Source organism: Podarcis vaucheri (assembly GCF_965113315.1).
Source record: "Podarcis vaucheri genome assembly, chromosome: 9".
In the NCBI taxonomy this organism is placed as follows: Eukaryota; Metazoa; Chordata; class Lepidosauria; order Squamata; family Lacertidae; genus Podarcis; species Podarcis vaucheri.
This window is the reverse complement of record NC_138767.1, coordinates 58,332,352-58,352,305: the sequence shown is the minus strand read 5'-3', so window position 1 is coordinate 58,352,305 and position 19,954 is coordinate 58,332,352. Positions and strand designations below refer to the sequence as shown.

General features: G+C 40.5%; 2 protein-coding genes across 2 annotated transcripts in view; one reads left to right on the top strand and one right to left on the bottom strand.

The window, feature by feature from the left end:
• Positions 1–112: 112 nt before the first annotated feature.
• On the top strand, positions 113–17,369 carry CNOT7 (CCR4-NOT transcription complex subunit 7). The gene is made up of 7 exons (XM_082238288.1): positions 113–261; positions 2,914–3,113; positions 5,341–5,534; positions 7,718–7,879; positions 12,470–12,614; positions 14,335–14,445; positions 15,629–17,369. Exons 2-7 carry the CDS (start codon positions 2,997–2,999, stop codon positions 15,755–15,757), a joined length of 858 nt encoding a protein of 285 aa, XP_082094414.1. The 5' UTR covers positions 113–261; positions 2,914–2,996; the 3' UTR covers positions 15,758–17,369.
• A 669-nt stretch (positions 17,370–18,038) lies between these two features.
• ZDHHC2 (zDHHC palmitoyltransferase 2) overlaps positions 18,039–19,954 on the bottom strand; it is a 29,012-nt gene continuing 27,096 nt past the window's right edge. The window contains exon 14 of the mRNA XM_082238263.1: positions 18,039–19,902. The gene's annotated coding sequence lies outside the window, so the exon portion shown is untranslated. The remainder of the gene's footprint in view (positions 19,903–19,954) is intronic.

Sequence of the window (19,954 nt, the reverse complement as noted above, 5' to 3'; positions counted from 1 at the left end):
CCCATCACTCTCCTCCTCCTCCTCCCCCGCCCTCGGCGAAGAGGGAGGGCAGGCCGAAAGCCGGCGCGCCGAGAGTTGAAAGGTGAAGCGGCACGGCGCGCGGCGATGACGTAATGGCTTTGTGCGCTGGGCGGCCGGGGGGCAGCAGTAGCGGCAGCTTTCCCCGCACGTCGTCGCGCTGGGGCTGCCTCCGCCGCCGGGTCCCAGCTAGGCCCGCCTCCCGCTCCCTCCGCTCCGCGTGAGGAGCCGTCCTCTCTTCCGGTAAGCGGCGGCGGCGGCGGCGTTTCCGGGCGCTGGGAAGGGAGCAAGCAGGGCTGGAGCCGCTCCTGAGGGAAAGTTGGGAGTGGGAGAGGGCCGGGGGCTGCTGCTCCCTAGGGTGGGCCTCGCGAGGAGGGTGGGCAGGAGGTTTTCACGCGCCCGCTTCTTCGTTTATTCTTATTCCTTGCTATCAGTTACATGTGTATACCGCCCTTCGCCCGCACACCTCAGGGAGGCATAAAAAAATGAACCCCACTTGGTCGCCTCGGCCTTTCGCGCTTGAAAAGCTTGAGTGGAATGCCTGCCCCACGCCCACAACCAGCGTGGCCTGCAGCGACGGCCCTTCGCACCTGGCCAGATGGGCGAGCAACCGCCTGCCCCGTGTGCATGGCCGGGGTCGCGCTTTTAGTTTCTCCTTCCCGTCCTCCCATTCGCTCTCTCTCTCTTTCTCTCCACCCACCTAACCACTTTCCCATTTTTTTCTAAAGACATTGCCAAAAGGAGTATTTACAAAAAGGGATAGGTTGCTTGCCCACCCGTTGTCTCTTGAATCGTTGCTGCCTTTATTCTCTCTGTGTCTAGACTCAGTCGGCAGGGAGGGGGTGTTATTGGGTGGTTGTTTTTATTTTGTGGTTTGCATATTTTGATATTGCTCTGTGAACCACCCTGAGACCTCTGGGTATATAAATTCAATAAATAATAATAATAATTTGTGGTGGTGCAGGTATCAGTGTGTGTTGAAGTAGTTGAGGAAAGTGGTCAGTATACCAACCTATTTAAATGGCTGTGTATTCCGCTAAGTTTTTTCTCAGGATAGACCGACTGAAACTAATATAAGCTCCATTCGTTTCAGTGGGACTACTTGAAGTAAAACGTGGTTGGATACCACCTTCGTTGAATACCACTAACTCAGGGCACCAGAGTAAGGAATTCCACTTGTGCAGCAGAATTTCTCTCTCTCCTTGCATGCAACATCCCTCTAGAGCAGGGGTTGTCATCCTGGTCCCTACCATCCACTAGTGGGTGTTTCAGGATTCTAGGTGGGCGGTAGGTTTTGCAGCACAAGCTGAATCCTCCTTCCATTGAGCACTGGTGGGTGGTAAGGAAATTTTACCATCAAGAAAGATGCATTAGTGGGTAGTAGGTGCATGAGGAAAACCCATTCTCCCATGAACAGATTTAGGGGCACTTGGGAAAGGAAGTTTCATTGCACAAGTGTAAACCAAATTAATTGGTTACTGCCCTGTCTATAGATCTGACAAAAGTGCATTCTTGGCCCTTAAAAGCACACGCCGCAATAGATATTTTACTTTAAAGAAATATCTTCATTGCTGCAACAGGTCAATTCTGTCATTCAGAAACATGATGTCTGTTTAAGCAGTGGATGTACTGGAGGTGTGTTGGCTGTTAGCTTATGGGGAACTAGTTATGGACATCTGCTATAGTCATTTTTTTGCTTTTAACACTCCATGAATACTTCAAAAATAACACTTGTAGTAGTGATCTAGTGCCAGCAAATGTACACTCTGAATTTTTTTTTAATGCACTGGAAGGTAGCGTGTGTGGATTATATAGGAAGCTACCTTACACTCTCTATGGTTCTGTGACTAGGCTAAAAGCCAGGACTTGGAAATACAGCTTTCCTATGATAAGTGTGACCTTTGCATTCTGATTTTTTTGGAATTTTTTATCTTGCTACATGCTGTAAATACAATTGAAAACCTGCATGCTCAGCTCTCTCCGCATTGCTTTATTGTTTTGACTGGAAGAATATTTTGGATTCCAAGGAGCCAACCTTGAATTATGCTGAGCAATACTTCACGTTCCTAGGTGCTAGTTAAAAATGTTCCACTTCCCAAGTAACAGGGTGCCTGGAATCTTTCTGGTGTTTTTGTGTAATAAACATCTGTTCTAGGTTCTGTAACTTCTGCATATTTATAAATTTTAAAAAGTTCCAGTGCATCTCTCTCTTTTATGTTTGTTTCACCCTCCATGTGTACTGTGGGTTGCAGAAATTTGTGCCAGGAGAAGGTATACTTTATCTAGCTGTTGTTCCTATTATTTTCCTTTTGTCACACCCAGGAAGTGAGCTTGCCTTTTTGGCAGCAGGACATGAAACTCTTGTTAACCTGCTCACCTCTTGACCCACTGACACAGTCTCATTTTATTTTGTGTTGGTGCATGTATAAGCAGCAGTCTTCTTTGTTGCTATCCGTCTTAACTAGTTACATGAGCTTGTCTTAACGGAGACATTTAAAGTTGAGTGGAACAAATAGGTATTGTAAATTAAATGTCAGTTGTTAAAGGATGCCATCCTAAGCATATTTGGAAGCAAGTCCCATTGAAATAAATCGCCCATTGATAGCTGAACATATAGTTTTTTGCAGCATTGCATTGACATTTATCTAGCAGCCACTTGTTTCTACCTGAGACACCTCTTTGCCTTCTGATGATTTGTTAATTGGTTTATCTGTGGGGAAGAGTTAGCATAAACATACCTGATTTTGCTCCCGTGAACAACACCAGTACATTCACCATCTTTTTTAATAAATGAAATATGTGATTACCAGATTCATTTTTCATGATTTTGAAATAGATGGATTTTGTTCTACTTGTGAATTTGGAATAATTCTCTTTCTTTTTAAATCTCTTTAGATATATAACCAAAACCTGTTTTATGAAACGGACTCTTTGTCAAATATACCCTTTTGATGTCTGGTATCTGAAACCTCCCAACTATGCCAGCAGCTACAGTAGATCACAGCCAAAGAATTTGTGAAGTTTGGGCTTGCAACCTGGATGAAGAGATGAAGAAAATTCGTCAAGTTATACGGAAGTTTAACTATGTTGCCATGGTATGATGTTGGGATATTTGTGACCTTCTTTGTTTGGGCTGGAACTAGTCCTTGAAAATTATTTGGAAGGGGAAAATGTAGAGAAGATAATTTAGATATTCAAGAATAACAGAAGACTACAATCTCAGATATTTAGTTGGAATCAAACCCCATATAATCTGAAACTTATTCCCAAGTAAGGACCAATGCTTATGTTATCTTTACAGTGTTTTTGCTGGTTATTCTGGCTGGGTATTGTGTTTTACTGATACCATTTAAAATCAAGAGATCATGTGAAAAGGATGGATGATATGGTTACATGGTTTGGGAACATGTTCTTTTCACAGACTGAAGTTTTTCATGTTCTCAAAACATGAGAGCTCAAGGTCATGCAGGGTCATGACAGTAAATTTCACATGTGTGAAGAAGTTATAAGTCTATTGCCTATATATATATATTGGCAATAGATTTATAACTTCTTCACACGTGAAATTTACTGTCACAAAGTAAAGTGATGGTCACTGACTTAGATGGTTTTAAAGGAGGAACAGACATTTATGGAAGATGGTTCTATCAACAGAAAATTGGGCTTGCAATACTAAACCATTGCTTAGCACTCTGAAAACTACTGGATGATTATCAGCCATGTATTGGGCTTGTGTACCCCATTTTTCTTTCACATGGCGGTGAAGAGAACATGAGCAGATTTAGTTCACTTTCACTGATTCCTGGCTTAGTGTTAAATTTGAACCAGGGTTTCTGGTTTAAAATAAACTAGCAAGTTTTCCTTATAGGCCAGTTTCAGAACATAGCCTATGAAGCTGGCTTTTTCAACTGAGCAGAATTGAGATATCTAAACACTTGCTGAAGAGCTAACACAGACAGACTCGGAGAAAACAAATATTCTCATTAGCAATAAAGTACACTTTTTTCTTAATTTATTTTTCTCATGTGCTTATACCCACCTCGGTTCTTTTTGAACCAGTAATTTTGGCAAGCTGATATTTACAAAAGAAACAATGTTTTTTGTGTACAAACTAATGACTTTCCTAGTGTGCTGTTTCTACACCAGTGTAAAAAACCAAGGTTGGATATATATTTCTATGAATGACCATTTTATATATTTCAATTTGCTCTATATTCATTAAAAAATAATTCTGTATCTTAATAGTCTTGTTTATTGCAAATAATGGCTAGGAGCAGATTGTATGGGAGTCCTTGCACCAGTGCAGTAATTCAGAACAGTGTGTCTGCTTCAGTAAATTAGCACAACATAAGGCAGGGGTGGGGAACCTGTGGCCCGCCAGATGATGATGGAATTCAGCCCCATCAGCTCCGGCTGACCAGCATGCCTGGTGGTCTGAAGTTATGGGAGTTCAGTAGCATCTGGGAGGCCACAGGCTTCCCTATCCCAGATGTTGCACCTTGTTAGGGCATGCTGAATTTTTCAATTTTCAAATTCCAAAAATGAGGGGTGCTGAAAAGTTGAAACACGACTTGGGAATTCAAACAATATTTTCAATAAATTGATTTTATTGATTGATTGATTGAATTTATATACCACCCTATACCCAGAGGTATAATTTAGTTTTTCTTGTGTGTAAAATTACACACAAAATCATTAAAAATGATTGCAAAGCACTTGCAATTATTATTATTATTATTTACTTAGCATTATCTGACATTTTCAGAAGGTAAAATTGAATTTTTTGGTGTTCTGAGAAAAGTGGTTCTTCATCAAATGTAGACTTACCAAGCTAAATGTTGTCCAATTACAAAAAAAAAATCATAGAAAACAGATTTGAATTCCTCACACCCAAAAACATATTATAAAGACCCGTCACTGAAGAAATGTGCAAAAATTAAGTTTTGCCCCCTAAAATGACATGCCCTAACAACTTGTGTCAATCCAACATGCGAGGAAAAGAGGCATGGTCGGGATGTAATATGGAATGGCATATTTAAGTACCATCCTTCCTGTGTTGACAGGTCTAATGTTGCAACTGCAACATTTGAGTATTATTCTAAAATTATGACAAACAAATGCTCCAGTCCATAATCCAGATTGGCTACAATGCTTGCCTGGTACCCAAGGGACTGGGATCAACTGCAAACGAGTGTGTGTTCCCACACCTGATGCTTGTTGTCAGGAAAGCATTCAGGGCTTTCTGAAGCATTTAAACAAATTTTTGTGAGCTTTAGTAGCTTTTTATATTTTGCCTTTGGTCTTTGTGCTTTAATTTTTCAGGACACAGAGTTTCCAGGTGTAGTTGCACGGCCTATTGGAGAATTCAGAAGTAATGCAGACTATCAGTATCAACTGCTCCGCTGTAACGTGGACTTACTAAAGATAATTCAATTAGGGCTGACGTTCATGAATGAACAAGGCGAATACCCTCCAGGAACTTCAACATGGCAATTTAATTTTAAATTTAATTTAACGTAAGTTGCAACCCTTGGCTGTGTATGTGTATATTTATACTTGTAATTTTGTTCAGGCTTTTAAATCTCATTTAGCTGGATCCTCAGGAATGCCATTTCAATGGGAAGGCAAAGGTGGGATAATCCCCTTGCACGAGTGCCTTTAAAGCTTGCGTTTCTCCGGAAACAACCCAGTGATATTAACAGAATTTAGCTTAAAGTGGTTAATTCAGACATACTATCCTGTGCAAGGCAGTCAGGACACAGCTTGAAGACTCTTTCCTATTACCTTTTAAATGCAAGGAGAAGCCAGTTTGATGTTTTCTTAGCCAGCCTAGGAATAAATTTTAGCTTGGGCACAAATAGTAGGGTAGGTGAGTATTCTTCCCAAAAACTTGTGTGGTGGCTCCTCTACTGAAGCAGCAGAGCTGATGAAAAGTCCTGTAATCAAGGGGACAGGTGTTCCCTTGTGTGTGTGTGTGATAGTTTTGTCCCTAAAAGCTGTGCAGAGCATAGAATTGGGCTTGTTAACTTATTTCATTGTAAGCAAATGCTCCTATCATTCTTCCAAATTGCAGCAGTTCTTTTATAAGAAAAATGTATACTAGTTTGCAAACCTGTATCCAGTAAATTGAAGGGGTTTTCTTTCTTTGTAAAATCTTGTATGCACCACTTGGGAGTTTAAGGGAACTCTAGACTTGCTTTTGAATTCACTTAACCTTGTTTATTGAGCAGTGCTATGGAGATGGTGGTGATTGATTATAGTGTAAATGGGCACTGTATTTAAGAGGGCAGCCTTGCATTCCAACTCGAAGCATGTTTTCTTGGAAGTCTGTCCCATTGGTAGTACTGGGATTTGCTTCCAAGTTAGTATTCTTCTCATTGCAGCTGACTAGTCCAGGGCAGTGCATATTTACTTGGAATTACATTCTCCTGAGTTCATTGTGTGCATAGAATCGCAGCCTCAGTCTTTAAGCAAACATAATCAGCTAGTGCACTTTCAGGCTGGGGCTGAACAGATGGTTTGACTTCTCGGATATGACTTGTCTCTCAAAGTAATAAGAAAGCTTTTGTGATACACCAGTGATGTAAACTATGAGCCATAAGATACAAACCTCAGTCCAAAGTTGGGTTTACACTTTTCATGGATTTCGTGGTACATAGTCCCTAGGAAGCAAACAGAGCTTTGTGATGCCAGTAGATCAAGCTGATCTTTAAGATCTTCTAAGAAGATGGTGCAGGTTGTCCCATGAGCAGCAGGTTGTGACTTGGTGGCAATGCAGCAATGGGGCCTTCTCACTGATCGCACTCACCCTCAGGAATGCTCTGATTTGTGAGACAGGGACAGTGATGACCTTTAAAAGCCTCTTTAACATTTACCCAAGCTTTCCTGGAGTCTGCCTCTTAATTTTTCCATTTTTGTTACATACATTGCTCAGTTTTATTTATGATATACAACTGCATTTTCTCTGGCTTTTAGGAAGTTTTATCACACATTGTTGTATTTCTATTTTTTTATGTGAATGCTTAGAGATTTTATTATTTTTTTAAAAAACAAAGGAATATCCTTGAAGTAAATGAGAGTGCTGTATGAAGAAGTATTTTCCCATAATTTGCAGAGTATTCAGTTAGAAATCATGGTTACAGTCATGCGTACACTTCCTTGGGAGTAAGTCCCATGGAACTCAGTGGGATTTACTTCTCATTGGACATGCAGAGGCCCTCTTCACGTCAGGGCAAACCATAGTTACTGGCTTGCAATAAATACAAAGATTGCTCCCACTTTGTTCCTCCCTCAGGACAAGCGGGAACAACGAGTCATGATCCTTGGCTGCGTGTTATGCCTGAACTAGGGATCCTGGCTTGTTTTGCTCAAACCATGATCAGGAAGCTAAGAACCAACCTTGACATCATGTTGTGTTTTGTCTGGAGTTAACATTCTGGTCAGGCCAGAATGTTTAAAAAAGCCAGAGGGTGTTGTGTTCATAGTTCATTAACTTCATGTTCACTAACTATAGTTTGCCTTGATGTTTGAACACAGTTGTAAGATGAAGCAGTAAACCTTAAAAATGCTGTGATCCTTTATTGATGTTCATCCATTTTCATGATTTAATGTGCAATTTGTCCTAGGTTTTGGTTTAAACTGTTTATCTCAAGATTTCTTTATTTCAAGTGTGAATCTTTCCCCATCGTGTTTCTCCTAGAGAAGACATGTATGCCCAAGATTCAATAGAGCTATTAACAACATCTGGAATCCAGTTCAAAAAACACGAGGATGAAGGAATTGAGACTCAGTACTTTGCTGAACTTCTTATGACGTCAGGTGTCGTGCTATGCGAAGGAGTCAAGTGGCTTTCATTTCATAGGTAAATGCTGCATTAACTAATATAACTAATATATAACTAATGTTCTTTAACCTTTTCCTGAAACTGTAATACCAAATAATTGCCCCCATTAATTGAGATTGGAAAGTCAGGGTTGGATGAGGTGTGGATATAGCAACGTGATTTTGTCGTAAAGGCTTTCCTGCTTTTAAGTTAAATCTCTACGCTTTGGCTCCAGTTGGAAACTAATAATTTGTATCTTAAAATGAGGCACTAAAGTGACGGCCTTGTAGAGAGGGAGCACTGTATTTTTCTATTTTGCTTTGACAGTTTCCCAGGTCAGAGGAAGGAACAGCCACATATCTCTACCCTTTGTGTACGCTTAGCAGGTAAATGAAAACTGGAATTAGTTGATTAACATCGTTGGAAAATCCAAATTCAGTGCAGCTCTGAAGACCCATATGATAATACTGGTAGGGAAAATACGACCCTTCTATTTTAACTGTAATGCCAAATATTGGGGAAAAATTAAACTTTTTAATTTGGTTGCTGCATGGATTATTTTCTTATCTGGTGCCAATAAACTAGTCTTTTGGCTTCTCCCCACCCCTGAAGGATCAGTTAAATCAAGTGGTCAAAATAAACTTTTGAAGGGTTTGGATTACAGTCTAGATATCTGTGTAAGAACACTAATGATTTGAGCCAGTCTCATCACCTGGGGAATTTTTTTCTCCACTGCTGGGCTCACTGCTGCCACACGAAGTAGGCTGAAAGCAATTAGGAACATTTGTTTGCCGGCTTATTCCACAGTGTGTGTTGTTAACTGTTTTGAAAGAATACCTCTCTCCTGTCGAGCGGTTGTGTGGGAGGTTCTTTACTGAGTTTTAGTTCTGGCCTGTGTACATACTGATGAGTTTTCTGGGAAAAGTTGCTAACAGGGGTATCTTATTTGAAAAAGGGCATATTGTTCAAGACCAGCTATGGACATAATCTATGGTGCTCATGCATTTCTTACTGCATTTCAGCATGCTTGAGTGGTCCAACCATTTTAAAATGAAAAGGGCTTTCAGCTCCTGAGATAGGTACTGTACCTTGTGCCCAAGGTGTTTAAGAACTTGTTTTTAATACCTCCAATGGCAGAAGAAAAAGTTCATTTAGACGAGAGGCCATTAGCTATGTTTCAGTTCTGCTTTGTGTAAGTAGACATAGCTTTTAAAAATCTGGTGTAATAAATTATATTATCAGGTTGAGCAGTTGATAGGGATAGGTTAGAAATATTTGGAATTCAGCTATTGTGCTGGAAATAAAATAAGTGTAGATAATTTCAAGAGTTGTATCCAGCTAAGTAAGTTGGCTGTTCCAATTTCTGTCCCATTAAAAATCTGATCAGTTCGAATTGCTGCCCAACAGTTTTAACATTTGCTTTAGCTGCTGAAATGTTACATGAAAAATTCTGTTAGTAGAAAGTCTTCTGTGAATGAGTATTAATTTATAGAAATTGTGTTTTAAGGCAGCAATGGTCAAATATTACAAGCAGGCAGTGAAGAATGTTTCCTCAAGCATAGCGAGCAGGCTTCGGATATGGCAAAAAAAAAGGCATCACATTGAATTTCTAGTAATCCTGTATCCATCAGTTTTACTTGATGAATCAGAGTACCTGTATTGTAAATGCTTGAGTACAATGACAATGTGAACACTCCATATCAGACCAAGATAGAGTGGCTGTGAAAATATTAGCAGTGGTTTTTAATAAGTCGGAATTATTAATTTAGAATTAATGATTTCTCAGCAACATAATGTATTTTTAATTGTCTGTTTTATTTCTGTGTAACCCTGCAGGCCATGTGGTTTAAAGTATTTGAAAGAGTTACATTGATAAAAACGTAATATTACCTAAATTCATGTAAGAATGAACTTTATGAAACAAAATTTAAAATGATGGGCTGGCAATTCTACACTTTACAAAACTGTTATCATGCAGCATTACTGACTATTTTGCCAATAATGGGAGACTTTGGATATTAATTCAGGTGGAGTATTGACAAAGAAAAGAAAGCGATAATGAATAATAAAGGGAGACTATTTTAATGTGCAGGGACGCGGGTGGCGCTGTGGGCTAAAGCCTCAACGCCTAGGGCTTGCCGATCGAAAGGTCGGCGGTTCGAATCCCCGCGGCGGGGTGCGCTCCCGCTGCTCGGTCCCAGCGCCTGCCCACCTAGCAGTTCGAAAGCACCCCCGGGGGCAAGTAGATAAATAGGTACCGCTTACCAGCGGGAAGGTAAACGGCGTTCCGTGTGCGGCTCTGGCTCGCCAGAGCAGCGATGTCACGCTGGCCACGTGACCCGGAAGTGTCCCCGGACAGCGCTGGCCCCCGGCCAATAGATGTGAGATGGGCGCACAAACCCCACAGTCTGTCAAGACTGGCCCGTTCGGGCAGGGGTACCTTTACCTTTACCTTTATTTTAATGTGCAGTATTTTAATATATGGGATGGATACAAACCTATTGACATTAATGCATGTCCCTAGCTTTTATTCTGAGTCATTCAGACTTTGATATTCTAAGGATACTCAGCAGTTCTATTGTTTGGAAAAATGTAAATCTAATTAGATTTTGTGATCGCATGCAATAATATTTGACTAGATTTCTTTCAGTATATGCAAATAAGGAACCTAGTTAACCCTTTGTCAAAGAAGTACAAGATGTATTAAAATCAAGCTAGTTTTCAGCAACTTTTTATTGAATATGGAGACACACAAAATTTCTCAATTTGTAATCCTATGGCAGTAGAAGGCAAAAAAAAAACACCTATGACTCACAGATGAATATTTATTAGTCATATTTATGTAAAAAGGACTACCTTGATTATTTTTGCAATTAAGAAAACTTTCCAAGGTCATAATTTTAGTGTATTATGCAAAAACTAAGAGAATATATAGTTGCATTTCTGTCAGTTGTTGGTTTTGTCAAACCATTGATGCCGGATTGACATGCATGTGCTAACAGTGTAATATCATAAAATGGTTGGAAGGATGCATTAAATACCATCAGAGAAATCACAGGAGATGCTAGTAACATTAACTCCGTAGGTAAGTTTACTAACAGTGCATCTATACACAAGTGGCTCCCATTGCATTCAATGGGGTGTACTGGTGTGTTTAGGTTGCAGCCATGGACTGTAATCTTGTGCATACTTGGGAGTAAGTTCCATTTTAAAGTAGTGGGACTTAATTAACGAGTAAACATGAAATGGGTTGGGCCTCATATGATCTAAGACACTGGCCTTCAACGTGTGGGTTGTAACAGGAGGACTACCACCATGTACATGTATGGTAAAAGATTAAGAAATGGGTCCCCAAATGGATATTTGAGTTAAAAATGGGCCCTGGGGCCTGAAAAGATTGAACGACTATTGATTTAAAGGATTGCTTAGAAACCTAGGAAATTGGTGGCTTAGCTGTGAAAATAATGGGAGGAACAATGCAAGGCATTCAATAAGCAATATTAAAATTTTACATAAGTGCAGAAGCTTAGGAAAACCTGGAATGTAACAATAAACTAAGAAATTCTGTATCAGATGGAAGAGCTGAATCTGAATTTTTGGAGCACTGGGTAATTTCTAAAACACTTCAATGCATATTTTGTGAATATATAGTGAATATATTTAGAATATAAACCTACAGGCTTTGTCTTGCAAAATATTATTGACTATTGATGTAGACCAGAGCTTTCAAAACTCTCTGCTGCGACACGTTAGTGTGTTGGCTGAAGTGTGTAGTTGCGTTGTGCGAACGCTCCCCACTCTCCTCCTGGGGCAGGAAAGGAGTTAGTTTAACCTCCAGTTTGCAAATAAAACTGAGTTACTGTGTCGCAAAATGATGCACGTCTAAAAAGTGTGTCACCAAACATGAAAAGCTTGGAAAGCTCTGATGCAGACCTAAGGTTGTTTAATTTGTAATGTAACATAGTTAATAATTTAGGGTGCTATCTGGTGTTTGTCATATTTAAAGTAGACCCATTAGAAACCAACAGATTTAAGTAGCTACATTGATTTCATTGGGTCTATTTTGACTTGACTATCACTCTTAAACAAAATGTCTTGGTAAAATATAGCAGAACGTAGGTTTAAATTGTCATTTCATACTCTGTCCTATAAACAGGGAACAGCAGTAGATTTAGTTGCTCAGTAGATAGATATAAAAGCAATATTTCTTAAAGGTTTCTTAAGAATTCTCTTCATATGTATATTGCTCATTGGCTGTCATCATATCCACAATATCACCACTGTGAAATATACATTTAATGCATTTTCTTTTAAAATAGCCTCTTAAGGAAGATTATAGTACAGACTCATTTGGTATGCTATAGGATTAACTATCTCTTGCAGATGGTTACATTGGCCAGTATCCAGCAAAATAGTTTCATTTGCACAAGGGCTTCCGGCTTTGCAACAGAACTTCCCCTGCCTTTCTTCTTAATAATAATAATGATGATGATGATGAATTTAGCATCTTGAAGAGAATATTTATGCCTGGGCTTTGCAGTTTTTCTTTTAAAGAGAAGAATCTCTGGAATGACAACCTGACTAAACTTAGGTGTTTTTGTTTTGTTTCTGTTCATAATTGCTTTGCAGTGGCTATGACTTTGGTTATTTGATCAAGATCTTGACGAATTCCAATTTACCTGAGGAAGAGCTGGACTTCTTTGAGATTCTGAGATTATTTTTCCCTGTCATTTATGATGTGAAGTACCTTATGAAGAGTTGCAAAAATCTCAAGGTAAATTCCCCAATGCCTTTTTAACAGCGATTAAACAGCATTTTTAGGAATAAAGATTTTTATGGATGAAGAATGTCCACAAGTCAGCTACTGTCTTGTCTTTTACCTTTACGGTGTTATCTATAAATTGCTACAGTTAGACCTAGCTATCATCAGCCCCAGCCAGCGTAGCGAATGACCACGGATTATAGGATTGTTGTCCAACAACTCTGGAGGTTCCTTATCTTTGCATTAGATCTTATGTACACCAACCTGGACCCTGCGCTTGCCATCTAAGTCCCTTCTCTATGCCCCTCCGCCCTGAGAGGTTCAGAGGGTGACAATGTGAGAATGGGCCTTTTCTGTGGTGGCTCCCTCTCTGTGGAATGCTCTCCCCAGAGAGTTTTGCCTGGCGCTATCCTTATATGTCTTCAGGCACCAGACAAAAACATTCATCTTTACTCAGGCCTTCAGCCATTAAATAGTATATGGCCTGTTAAATGTGTGTGGGGACTGTTATGATGATGATTTTATTATTATGCTGTGTATTAATTTTATTCTGTGTAGATTATGTTGTACAATGCCCTGGCATCTTTGGACAAAGGGTGGAAATAATATAGTTTGGCGTTGCAATTTTTTTGTTAATAGTGTTTGACTGAGTACATTGGATCTTTTATTATTGTCATTATCAACATCATCAGCATCACATTTGTTATGTACGTAATGAGTAGTCCCTGAAGCCAGTATAGCTTGAAGAATGCGCTACATATTCTAAATTTGCATGGTATCATTTGGAAAATGGTGGATGGGGGGGGGGATTTAACTTATCTGGATTCCTTGATGTATTTGTTTTATTAAAAGTTTCCTGTTTGTGGATCCTATAGTAAAGCAATTATAGTGATTCTAGACTCTTTGAAGTTTATAACCTTAATTTCTGAAGAAGTCTTTCCCTTGGTTCTCCAATGTTTTGGGTAGTTGAATATGAAAAAAATTAAATCATTTGAGAGTAAATTGTAGGGATTTTGGGAGTAAAACATGCATCCCGGCAATCTCTCCCCCCCCCCCTTGTATAGGTCATAGAATTGGAACACTTAGGATCATGTAGTCCAACCCTCTGCATTGTAGGAATATGCAGCTGGCCCTATGGGGATTGAATCCATGACCTTGTAGTCTCCTCCTAATTTTCCTAAACCAAAGTAGTGGTTCTATTAAAGCCCCTATCTGTTGCCTTTCTATGCTAAAAACCGCTGGTCTCATGCCTAGGCAGATCACTAGAAATCTCTGCTCAGGCACAATGTCCGCATTATACAGACTCGTCTGCCCCCTCCAATTGGTTGTGGTTCAGTAATGGCATTTAGCAAGTTTGTGGGCCTTCTCCTGGGCTTGAGCGTACGACACTCCCTCCTGTACATGGTTGTAACAGTGGGGGGAGAAACCTCTAATTATACATGATTCTGACATGGGCCATGTAGCACTTCCAAGATATATCTTCAGTTTTATTTCCAGTGGGTGTAAAAGCAACAATACAAGCGTAAACAATACAAGGCTTCAGTGAAATTGTATCTTTAGCTAACATCACAATTCCAATAAAAAGCATGGCTTTTCAATTGTGTGATCACTGTGCATTCCTTGCTTCAGAAAGTTACATAAACTAATGGGGTGGAAACCAATTCCTCACCTGTTTTATTACCAGAGGTCATAACTTACAATCTTCTGATTGTGCTGCCATCTTCTCTTTCAGGGTGGATTGCAAGAAGTTGCTGAGCAGTTGGAGCTGGAGAGGATAGGACCGCAGCATCAAGCAGGATCTGATTCTCTACTAACTGGCATGGCCTTCTTCAAAATGAGAGAGGTAGGTGGTTGGGGGTTTGGTTGGCATGAGGCCTTTGGATAAATAATTGTTATTTAACTTGCCACTGGGGTTGGGCCTAGTGAAGCTAACCCTGGAATTAGGCTTCTCAGAGTGCAAGGTAGTTCCTCTCTTTGGCAGAAGCAGTGGCGGAGTGGCAGCTTACTCTCTGCGGTCTTCCCCAATGCGAGTTTGTGTGTGCCTTTGACCAAAAGGCAGGTCCCAGCTTCACCTGCCTCACACATACCAAAGGAATCAGCTGATATCGAGTCAGACCATTGGTCTGTCTAGCTCAGTACTGTCAACACTGATAGTGGCTGCCTGGACTGCCTCGGGATGGTGGGAGGAACCAGCTGGGGAACCAGGCTCAGAGCCCGGGGAATGATGGCAGGACAACAATGAGTGGTCAAGGCTGGGAAGAAGGGGGTGTCGGAAGCTGAAGAGGTAACTGGGCTTAGCAAAGTGGGAGAGTCTGTGGCAGAGAGAAGTCCAGAATCAGAGGTGAAAGCTCAAGCAGGAGAAGAGGGAGGTCAAGAGGCAGAGATGATTCTGGCTGCTGAAGGGTCATGGGTGTCTCCTGCTGCAACAAGCATCCCTCCCACCTTCTCTCCCAGAACCAGAAGTGGCATGAAAAGGGCAGAGGAGAGGTTGGCTGCTCATAGATGCGGTCTCAGATTGCTTGGAAAAAGGGGAACGTGGGCAGCTGTAAGGAGGTGGGAACTTTGTCTTGGTAACATCCATGGGCAAGGCCTACTGGGGATGAGACCAAGTCTGTGCAAATTGTGTTCTTGCTAATAAAGAGTTAACTCCAACTTACACAGTGTGATTTATTGCCAGCTGGTTCCTGCCAGTGGCTCACTAGGGTTCCAGGCAGAAGCCTTTTTCACTCATACCTCAAGATGTCAGGGATTGAACCAGGGATGTTCTACCTGCAAAGGAGGTGGTCTGCCATTGTCCATAGCCTTTCCCAATAAATGTGATGTGGGCAAGCAGTTTGCCCTCTCATGGATTGATTGATTGATTGATTGATTGATTGAATGCATAAAAATGGAAGAAAAGTGTGCGGGGCCACAGTTTGTTCCGAGCAGAGCAGTCTGGAATGTCCTTTTGTGACAAGATAGACCCTGCCACTTAGCTTTCTCCTCCTTAGCTTTCTCACTGACTTGTGGTTTTGAATTGTCTCCAGATGTTCTTCGAAGATCACATTGATGATGCAAAGTACTGTGGTCACTTGTACGGTCTCGGTTCTGGTTCCTCATATGTACAGAATGGGACAGGAAATGCATATGAAGAAGAAGCCAACAAGCAATCATGACATGAAATGGGAAGCTGCTTTTTCTGAGCTCCACGTGCTTGTACATAGGTTTTATCTCTGGTTGAATCCCTTGGGACAATAAGGCCTTCTCTTCCCCTTGGCACACTTCCTTTTATGCCTTTGTATGTACTAAACCTGACTGTTCCTATCCCAATTTTTTGACCTTAAGGTGTAGGCATTTTTGGGTTAAATGTGGCCTTGTACTTTGCCCATCTGTACATAAGCACATGTAGGAGCAGCGTGGCGGGTAGAAGAAAGCTGAAATGATAATGAAATTTCTGGTAAACTTTAATTGGTCTTAGTATTGGTTTATTATCTCCCCCACCCCTTTCCCCAAACTGAGCTAGCACTGATTGTAACCAATTTCCACATTTCTTTATCCCTTCTGGTGTACAGGAGTTTTAGCTATTCAAGGTTGTGGACCATCACATTTGCACTTTAGAAGACTGACTCTCTCAGTCAGATCCTCTGTTTTATCTGAAGTTCTGGTTCTGCCCCCTCTCCTGGCCCAGACAAAATGTTGATCCTCTTGGTTGAACACACAAAGTTGCAAATTCATTAGAAAAGCTCATATTTGCTGCATAATCTTGTTCAGAACTACTGAAATCCTAGCAGCTGCTCATATCTAAACTGGTGTCCAGTCTTCCAGGTGTGTCCTGCACACACCAGCTTACGATCAGCTTGCCAGTTTCAACTGCTGTGTGATGAAAATAACTAGATTATGCCATCAGAATCTCTCCTGGGTGTACTCCACTGAATTGAGAACCTCTTGCCTGGTGTCTAATTTGTGCTCTGTTCAATTCAATAGGGTGTGTTTCGGAGAGGTTACTTGTCAACTTTTCCTCCTGTATCTGGAAACAAGCTGTACCGCCTTCGGGGACAACTGTGTCCTATTTTGCTTTTGAGCAGAATAATTGAAATGATGGAGATTGCAGTAAGATTTTACAGTTCACATTGTGGATCCAGTTCCTTATTCCTGTTACAGGAAGCTATTTCCTACAAATACTTTCTATTTTAAAACCGTATTTATTTTCTACTTGAATAGATGAACACAAGTCCGTATGAGGACGAGATCCAAAGATTTGAAGCCAACTCGATAATGAGCTAAATAAAAGGAAGATAGGTGTGCCCTTTTGGTAGCTGATACAAAAGGTATTTGTTGTAAAACAACAAAATCTATTTGTACCTAATAAAGCTACCGGAGGCTTGTAAGGCTAGTTTATTTTTTTGAGTAAGCAATATATTTTATAAATACATTGTTTTATTAAAGGACCACAAAGTACTTTCTTAACCATGCAGAGCATGCTCATCTGAAGCAGTTGTGCAGGAGGACTTCAGTTGGTACTGAATAGCTAAACCCTAACCTGAAATGATGGAGTGCCTCTGGCAGCATTTCGTGTGTATCGCCCACACTGAAAATCAGCAAGAGTAAATCCTAAGTTGATTTGTTTACCATGTACTTTAACCTGTTTTTCCTCTCTCTCCTCAAGAAGTTACAGTGATGTAACTGTGGGTGGTCCTTTTTAAAGAACAATAACAGACATTTGCATAAGAGGGTATTTGTTTTTAAAAGCTTTTGTAAATAAAGGCTTCAAAAGTGTTTTCTTACATATCTGCAGACTTGTAGTTTTGTTTTGTTTTGAAAGCTTTTACTGGTATATCATTGTGCCCAATTAATCCCTTTGGATTTATTACCTGCGGCAATAATTTAATTCCACTGTTTAGTTGTCCCCAGTCCAGTCTGCTATTCAAAACATAATCTGATATTTGGTGTAGGTGATAGTATGTTCTAGATGCCCCTCCACCAGATACACTAATCTTACTTACTTTATGAACGGGGACCCTGTGATCCCTAGCCAAGATGCCTGAGTAGATGGGCCAGATCCTGATCGCCACCATGAACTACAGGTAAGTCTTGGAACCACAACCACTATTCCACGTCTTGCTCTGGGTGTGGAGGGACCACTTGATAGATTTGGTTCTAGAGGCTTCAGTTGATGATATGCTTACTTAGCTTTGTTGTAGGAGTGGGCAACCTGCTTGAGGTCAAGGCCTGCATTCCCTTGTGGGAAACCCATTTGGTGACCAGTTGCCAGCAGTAGGCTGACCAAAGTCTCTGTTGGGCAGTGGGGAAAATCGTATCTGGTAACAGTTGATATAACTTGCACCAGCTGTGAATGGTGCGTGTTTTGCGTGCTAGCCATGTTAGTAAAACATTTTCAGTGCCATTGCTTGCGTTGTTGCACATGGCCCTTTCCAGTTCTCAAATTCAGAGGCAGAATTCTTGTCATTTGTCTCTTTTATTATTTTCCCCAGCAGCAAGATATGATACAAAAATACATAATACTGCTTTACAGAGTACAAACAAAAGCAATGCAAGAAGCTCTTCTTTGCAAGACCGGTAGTTATATGTACACTGTTGCTTCGTAGCAAACATGTACTCAGGCAAGCATTGGGAATGTGTTTTCATTACAGGGATGACCCAGTTAAAAGCAGTTCTGGAGTAGAGCATTTTGGAAGCTAGGACTCCTCATTCTGCTTCAAAAGTCTTGACAGCATCACTGAAGAAGTAAAGGAGGAAGAGGAGCAAACAAATCACCAGCAGAGCATACCTACAGAGTAATGTCATCTGTGTCCTCAAAAACTGATTCCTTTCAGAGGTGAAGTAAAGTTTGTCCAATCGCAGTACCCTGAGTAGTCCAAAAGGCTAATTTGTAACAATCACACTGTACAATGGTTTTTTTCACCTGGCCACTTTATAAACAAACATTCACCTGATAGTCATGTAAAGTAATTTAACTAGAGTATCCAGTGAATCACTGGAGTTAACTTTTGTGGGGCAACATACAGATATTTTCTGGGTTCCATCATTGCCCACTTTCAACTGGGTAACAAAGTTATACAAGTGCTGTTTTTGGAATGTTGAGATGTACAGTACTGACAAGGAGCTTTCACACCCAAATGTTTCCCCCCTTCAATACAGAATAGGTAGTGAGCTGTGTATAGTGTCTTCAGTGACAGGTCTCGTTCTTTAATTGCATCTGGCTTGTAGATTTGGGGAAGAAAAGGGTGTTTTTGTTTTTTGCAATGTTACAGCTCTTACTTTAGTTTAACACCAGAACAAAATCCTCTCAAGTTTTGAAATAGTTTTCCTATGTTGCAAATTGAAGGAGTCCCAATCGTTACAGTTTCTGGTGCATTAAGTAACAGTAAGTCTCTGAAGCAGTGGTCTTGGCACTGGTGAAAACACTGAGGAGTAGGAACAAATTCTACCCAAAAGTTGTTTCCTAACTAGTTCAACATATCTGCAATTCACATGAAGTTTCTTCTTTGGCAGGTATGGGAGAGCTGTACCCCTTCAGATATTCACTGGACCACACCTCCATCATCCCTAACCATTGGCAATGTTGGCTGGGGATAATGCAGGTTGTAATCTATGAAAACACGTAACTGAACCCAGAACTCTCCATCTTAAAAGCCATTGTAACAGTGCATCCTCTATTAAAGCAGTAAAAAACATTTCTGGCCTTAGGTCAGAATTTTAGCTTTAATTATATAGGACTTTTAAAAAGCTGTATTTTCAAAATTAGTACCTTGTCACCAATTTGAAAAAAACAAAACACAGTAATCTATAGCATTATTTAGCTTTACTCTCAACTTGTACATTTTGTATTGTCTGTTGCCTTGGATGACCTGTGTGAGTTTTGCAGTTCTGCCAAATCTTTTAGTCCATAAAGGATTAGGTTAGATGAGGTTTGAGGTGGGGAGAAGATTTAAACATTATCTTGACAGGCTAGCTCAAAATTGTTTGGTGTTCAAAATGTAAAGGTGGATGCTAGCAAAGGATTAGGCAGTGCACACTCTTAATTAGACCCATTTACTTTTACCTTTGTGAAATAGCCTGAAAGTTACAAGCCTGCAAAAATAAATAATATTTGCTAACTGAACATGGATGGTCACACTGTCCCTCCTTTGCCAGCTTCATAAAGGTGAAAAAGCACACTTGTAAAATTTATTGTAAGCTAGAGTCAAGTACTCCCTGTGTCGTTTCTCAGCTCACTTTCCTTTGTGCCCTGGATGCATAGGACATGGCTTTACTTTACAGATCAGTCTGATTTTTTTTTTAAAAAAAGTTTGTACAAGTACTTTGAAGGTGACTCGGAGACTACAACTAATCCAGAATGCGGCAGCTAGACT

Excerpts from the sequence above, each read along its gene's own strand:
- CNOT7 (XM_082238288.1), top strand. The coding sequence starts at position 2,997 with ATGCCAGCAGCTACAGTAGATCACAGCCAAAGAATTTGTGAAGTTTGG. Across the intron at positions 3,114-5,340 it reads AGTTTAACTATGTTGCCATG|GACACAGAGTTTCCAGGTGT; the intron begins GTATGATGTTGG and ends TTAATTTTTCAG. Across the intron at positions 7,880-12,469 it reads AAGTGGCTTTCATTTCATAG|TGGCTATGACTTTGGTTATT; the intron begins GTAAATGCTGCA and ends ATTGCTTTGCAG.